The sequence below is a fragment of the Microtus oregoni genome, unplaced genomic scaffold (assembly GCF_018167655.1).
Source record: "Microtus oregoni isolate MIOR12 unplaced genomic scaffold, Mior012 000079F_ref0000094, whole genome shotgun sequence".
Classification (NCBI taxonomy): domain Eukaryota; kingdom Metazoa; phylum Chordata; class Mammalia; order Rodentia; family Cricetidae; genus Microtus; species Microtus oregoni.
The window spans coordinates 502,812-508,997 of NW_024544537.1; the positions used below are offsets into that span (position 1 = coordinate 502,812).

The 6,186-nt window shown below is 42.6% G+C and overlaps 1 protein-coding gene across 1 annotated transcript; it reads left to right on the plus strand.

Annotated features, from left to right (window-relative positions):
• The first annotated feature begins 1,071 nt into the window (after positions 1-1,071).
• Positions 1,072-5,852, plus strand: LOC121441589 (melanoma-associated antigen B2-like). The gene is made up of 3 exons (XM_041642806.1): positions 1,072-1,192; positions 1,786-1,852; positions 4,775-5,852. Exons 1-3 carry the CDS (start codon positions 1,072-1,074, stop codon positions 5,850-5,852), a joined length of 1,266 nt encoding a protein of 421 aa, XP_041498740.1.
• The last annotated feature ends 334 nt before the right edge of the window (positions 5,853-6,186 follow it).

The window sequence follows — 6,186 nt, forward strand, 5'->3', positions numbered from 1 at the left end:
TTCAGCTTTCTAATTTTTTATTTAATGTAATTTTAATTGTTTAGGGGTTTGATCTAGATAAGGTGATCTCAAATGAGCTGATATTGAAAATATTGTATAGTTTAGGCTTGAACTAAACTTTCCATTCTCTTGGCTTAATGGAAACAAGCTGTCCTGTCTATCGGTCATTTTCCTTAAACATAAAAATGTGCTTTGCAGGCCATGTCTTAATTTTAAACCCCTACCTTATGATGCCCATTTCCCAATGAATTTAAGACGTAAGAGAAAAATGTTGTCTTTGCATGAATTATTACTGAAAATATATAATCAACATGAAATATTTCAAACACCTGCCCCCAATTAATATCATACCTAGGAGTCCGCAGAGGATAGAGATGTGCCATATAGCCTCTCTTGAACCTACTGAGAACATTTGTGATAAGAGAGGGACAGAAATATGAAGAAATAAAAGAAAAATTATTCTTAGATTTAATAGTTACATTGTACTCATGATTAGGAATTAAAGGAAAATACAGTTTTGTTCTGTAGAATTCTTACTCTGATGCTTTGTTTTTTTTAAATTCCAAATGCCCCAAAACTAATATAGCTAACAAGAACTTATAGAAGAAGCACGAGCTTCACTGTACCTAGGTGAGACTGGCTAGACAGAAGTTGTGCCCTTGTGTCCTTTATTACCCCCACCCACCAGAATGGTGGTGGTGGAGTGGAGTTCCTGGAAAGCACGAGAGTGTGGCTGAAAGCTGAGAATTGAGCTCTAAATAGAAGAAGATTTGATTGCAACCTGGGCAGGACTCACAATATGAGAGAGAGAGGGAGGCAGGTTAAGGTGGTATATGGCCAGATGGAATCATGGTGAGGTGGGTGGAGCATGAATTAAGTAGGGTCTTCAGATGTTCAGGTTTTAAACTCTGCACGAAATAGCCCAAGAAAAGTGTAGGCAGAAGGAAGGCTAAGTGTCTTAGGGAAGTACAGTAAGGAAACCAGATTCTCCACTAAATTTTCTCCACAGCAGTCGGCTTCCATAGTAACTCCTCCCTGCTGTCACTCTTCAGAGCCCGCCCCTGACCGGATATGGTTTACCTCACTTCCTGTGAAGAGGGGAGGAGCTGGGTCTTAGTGCCCCCAGCACCGAAGCTGCCTCTGCTGCTCAGGCCGCACTGCCGGAGATTTCTCAGAGAGGTCTGCAGTCAAGGTAAGGACCATGAATGTGTACCAAGGGGGAATGTGTCTGGAATAATCACAGGAGCTGTGTTAGCTCTCACTCAGGCTTGCCCTGGGAAAATATGAGGTGTCTTGTAGCTTTGTATGTTTCTGAGAGGAAACGGGGACACCCCCCCCACCCCTGCTCTTAGAAGGTAACTCCGATTCTGAAAATGGTGGCTTCGTAGGTTACAATTAAAGCGAGCTTTTGAATTCTAAATGGTAAGGCAAAACCCTTGAAATGAATTCTAGTCCACCATGAGCTGTCCCAGTCCTGGGCTCTAAAGTGCCCCATTGTAAAGGAAGTCTATCTGACTTCATCACCAGGAAAATCGGTAGTTAGTGTTCAGTGGAATGAAGAACCAACTCCGCTATCGCTATCTCTGTACTGTTGTGGGTTTTTTTTTTTTTTTCTTAGAGACAGTGTTTCTCTGTAGCTTTGGAGGCTGTCCTGGAACCAGCTCTCGGAGACCAAGCTTGCCTCGTACTCACAGAGATTTGCCTGCCTGTGCCTCCCAAGTGCTAGGATTAAACTTTTGGGAAATCACCTCTAGGCTCTCTACTTATTCTTAAATGCTGTGATAGCGCTTAAAACCCATGTCTCGGAAAAACACGCGAAAGGCATGGGGTTGGTCATGTCCAACATGGGAAGGTAGGAGGTATCAGGGAGCCAAAAGTAAGAGCTACATTGAGGTTTAAGATAGCCATGCCTTCCTGGGGCTGGTCAGAGGAAGTGCCATGTGCAAAAGATACCCAGAGTCTTTGGTTAGCCACTCCCATCCCGTGGGAGTCAGAGGCACTCCTAACTCTGCTAGGCATGCCCATCCCTTGGTACTCAGGGGGAAGCCTAACTTGGGTTAGCAAGAACATCCCCTGGGAGACAGAGGAATCCTAACCTGGGCAGTCATGCCTAGTGTATGGCAGTAAGAAGGAACTCTATTCCAGAGATAACTAGAGGATTTCTTTCTTTCTTTCTTTCTTTCTTTCTTTCTTTCTTTCTTTCTTTCTTTCTTTCTTTCTTTCTTTCTTTCTTTTTGAGATAGGATTTCTCTGTAGCTTTGAAGCCTCTCCTGAAACTCACTCTGTTATCGAGGTGGAACTGGAATGCACAGAGACTCACCTGCCTGTGCCTCCAGACAGCTGGGAGGGACCAAAGGGTGCGCAGTAACCACCCACCTATCTGAACGCTTTTTTTCTTTGTTTTTTTCAAGGGAACGTTTCTCTGTTTAGCAGTCCTAGCTGTCCTGAAACTAGCTCGCTGACCTTGAACTCACAGAGATGCACCTCACTTTTTTTTCACAAACTATGACAGCTTTATTTCCCAAGTGTTCCCGATTTCCCTTGATAGCCAGCCGAGGGAAACCAAGTCTTTTTAATTCCAATCTTAACCCCTAATAATAACTATAAGATCACTCAGTAACTCTATATCAACATACATATGTACTTAATTTTTATCAGTCAATATTCTCATAGTCCATCTGAAAGTAATCACAGTTTGATAATTTAAGGCCAAAATATAGGGAAACTATTATCAGAGTAAAAGAGAAGGAAACAGTTGTTCACAGAGGTTAAGATGCTAATGCACCTCACTTTTATATTCTCCCAAACTACTCTTAAAAATCAGAAGTGAAGCCCAGAGGTGATGGCACAAATTCCAGCATTTGGGAGACAGCAGCAGCGGGATATCTGTGAGTTTGAAGCCAACCTGGTTCTACAAAGCATGTTCCAGGTTCCAGGACTACTAGGGCTATTACACAGAGAAAGCCAGTTTGGATGCTCACCTTCCTAGACCTGGATGGATGGGGGAGGACCTTGGACTTCCCACAGGGCAGGGAACCCTGACTGCTCTTAGGACTGGAGAGGGAGGGGGAAAGGAGGAGGGAGGGGGAGAGGAGTGTAGGGACTAGGAGGGAAATGGGAGGATGGGAGGAGGCAGAAATCCTTTCAAAAAAAAGAAGGAAAGGATCAGAAATGAAAGAATAGACAGAGAGCACAGCTAATGTATGGGGTTTGTATAGCATTCCTGAAGACCTAGGTAAAGTGGAAAAGCCTGCAAAAGCAGACAACATTAAATAAATGAAATGAAGCAGTTAAAGTCTCCTGTCAATACTCTCCTGTACTGTTAGGGAGAAGTAAGAAGATAATGAGAAATTGACAAGGATGAGCAGTAAAGGAAGAGAGGAAATACAGCAGTGGTTGAGGGAAGCTGGAAAGAGTATGATCCGCTTTCAAGGTGTGCATGTCGGGAAATTTACAGCAGTTCCCATAACTGCACCAAATGAGTGCGGACAAAGAAACAGGGTCAGCTTCAAATGTCTAGCAGGATACTCACTTCCTAGCTGAAGGAAAACTGAAAGCTAACACATAGCACAGGGATATTTAAAATGTCCTGAATTAGGAGCTGGAAGTGTGACAGCCCTCTGTGCTCCGCTGAGCCTGTTCTCGGAGAAGGGACAGGCTTGGTCTCCTATAGGCCCACTTTAGCCTTGGTTTCCAGTACCTAACATCAGTGAAGTTATATGGAAGTGAGCGAATCACTTCCAAAATAATGGGGCCACTGTAAGTCAGGCTCTATAGTGTGACTTGGACATGTACACCAGCCGTAACTAGCCACAGGCTCTGTTCCCAGGACATTGTCAGCACAAGACAGTAAAGGTTAGCATTGTGAATTTCAGCATAAACATTACATCTTGTGTATGTGTTTTCTCCCAGGGCACATCATGCTTTTTGGTCTTTCTCCTTTTTTTAAAGTCAGGTTTTTTTTTTTATATATATATATACCACTGGTTTCTCCAGAATTCAAAATTTAGACCAGGATGCCTTTTACATGATGAAAGTCCTCCTACCCGTACTTCCTGAGTACTGTGATTATTTTTGCATTGACTTTTTATTTAACTTGTGTGCACTATATTTATTCAGTTCCCGTCTTCTCTCTCCATCCCAATCCATTCTTCTCCTTGTTGTCTCAAATCCACGGTCCATTTTATAATTAATATTGTTACATATGTGACAATATATAAATACATATATTTTATATATTGTTTTATTTAAAAATATCAATAGTGTAAGTAATAAATAATATAAACACATACACTTATTATATAAAGACGTAAATATAGCCTAATATATCCATTTAGTGTTGCTTATATGTATATGGTTTTAGGACTGAGCGATTATGCCTACAGAAGACTGAATCTCCCTCTTGTAACAGCCAGTGTCTACAGTGCTTCATGTAAGGGTATGGCCTCGTGAGATTTCACCTTCATGTTATGTGAATTGGTGTTGTCAATAAAGTTCAAGTCTCCTTTGGGATTCCTCACTCCTGGATTCTGTGAAACATTACAGCAGCCTAGTACTTGATGTGAGTAGAATTGAGAGTGTTCAAACACCAGAGAAAGGCAGCTATCCTTTACCTCACAGTATATATAAGGTGACCATAGGTGAGGAATACAGAGAGTGCTTAGAACACTGATGTCATTATAATGTGTGAGACAAGGAGGGGAAAGAATTGCTGAAAGCCTGAGTGTTCTCAACATGCTCAAAGTGCTCATAGTACGTTATTTTCCTGATTCAGGTATCTCAGGTCCCTGTTCTACTACCAAGACTCTGTCCTGCTGTCCCTGACGCCAGCCATCATGCCAAGGGGACAGAAGAGTAAGGCCCGTGCTCGAGAGAAAAGGTGCCAGGTGCTCAAGGATGCTCAAGCAAAGGAGGCAGAGAAAGCAGAGTCACCTGCTGGCTCTGATCAAGCTTCAGGAGATGCTAAGCCAAGCACTTCTACTGCTGACTTCCCACAGCAGTCTGAAAGCTCAGCATCCAGCAGCACTGCCAGCCAGGGAGTGACCCATGGAAGGTCTAATAATGGTGAGCAGGGCCAAGGAGATGGAAATGAGCATTCCTCCGGGGCTCTACTCTCCACTAGAAGCATGCAGATGGATCTTATGACAAGGAAGACGGGAATGCTGATGGAGTACATGCTCTACAAATACAACTTGCAGCAGCCCATGAGGAGGGGAGAGATGCTCAAAGTTATCAACAAAAGGTTCAAGGAACACTTCCCCGAGATTCTCAAGAAAGCCTCCTATCGATTGGATGTGGTGTTTGGCCTTGAGCTGAAAGAAATCCTGCCACATGGTCAAGCATATGAGCTTGTGAGCAAGCTAGATTTTGAGGATGATGGAAGTAGGATCAATGAGATAGGTGTTCCTACCAGGGGCATTCTGATTGCTCTCCTCAGTGTGATCTACCTAAATAAGTATTGTGCTTCCGAGGAGGATGTCTGGTATTTCCTCAATACATTAGGAGTCTATGATGTGATCATACAAGTCTTCTTTGGGGATATCAGGAAGCTTATCACTGAGGAGCTAGTGCAGGAAGAATACATAGAATACCGTCAGGTTCCTAACAGTGATCCTCCATCCTATGAGTTCCTGTGGGGTCCGAGGGCCTATGGTGAAGCAACCGAGATAAAGGTGATGGACTTTTTAGCCAAGGTCAGTAAAGCCTTGCCTGGGGTTTGCTTATATCGTTCTGAGCAGGATTTGATTAAAGAGGAAGAAGAAGTCCAGGCTGCAGCTGCAGCTAAGTCTGGCACTAAAGGCAAGGCCAAGGAACGTACTAAGACCAAGTTAAGTCGTCCTACTAGCAAGTGAGGTATAAGGTAGCCTCTGCTTTATGATTGAAAATGTCTTTTCACCTTTTTCAATTAAGCTGTTGATAATCTTTTGGAGGACTTTTAGCAAAGTTTTAACTTGGGGTTAAATGTACACAGATAAGTTTTAAAGCCAGTTCCTTCACTGTTCTTTACCAAGTTGGGAGCTCAAATTTTTTGGATTTATTTGGAATACGGTTTACAATTTGAAATGTTCTAAGGATTTGGTGATGTTCATAAGATACTATGGAATTAGATTAAGAAAATGGTGTGAAATATGAAAGAAAAATATTCAAAAGTGTTAGTCTTTTCAGTGAAGTGTGTTTTAGTCCTTA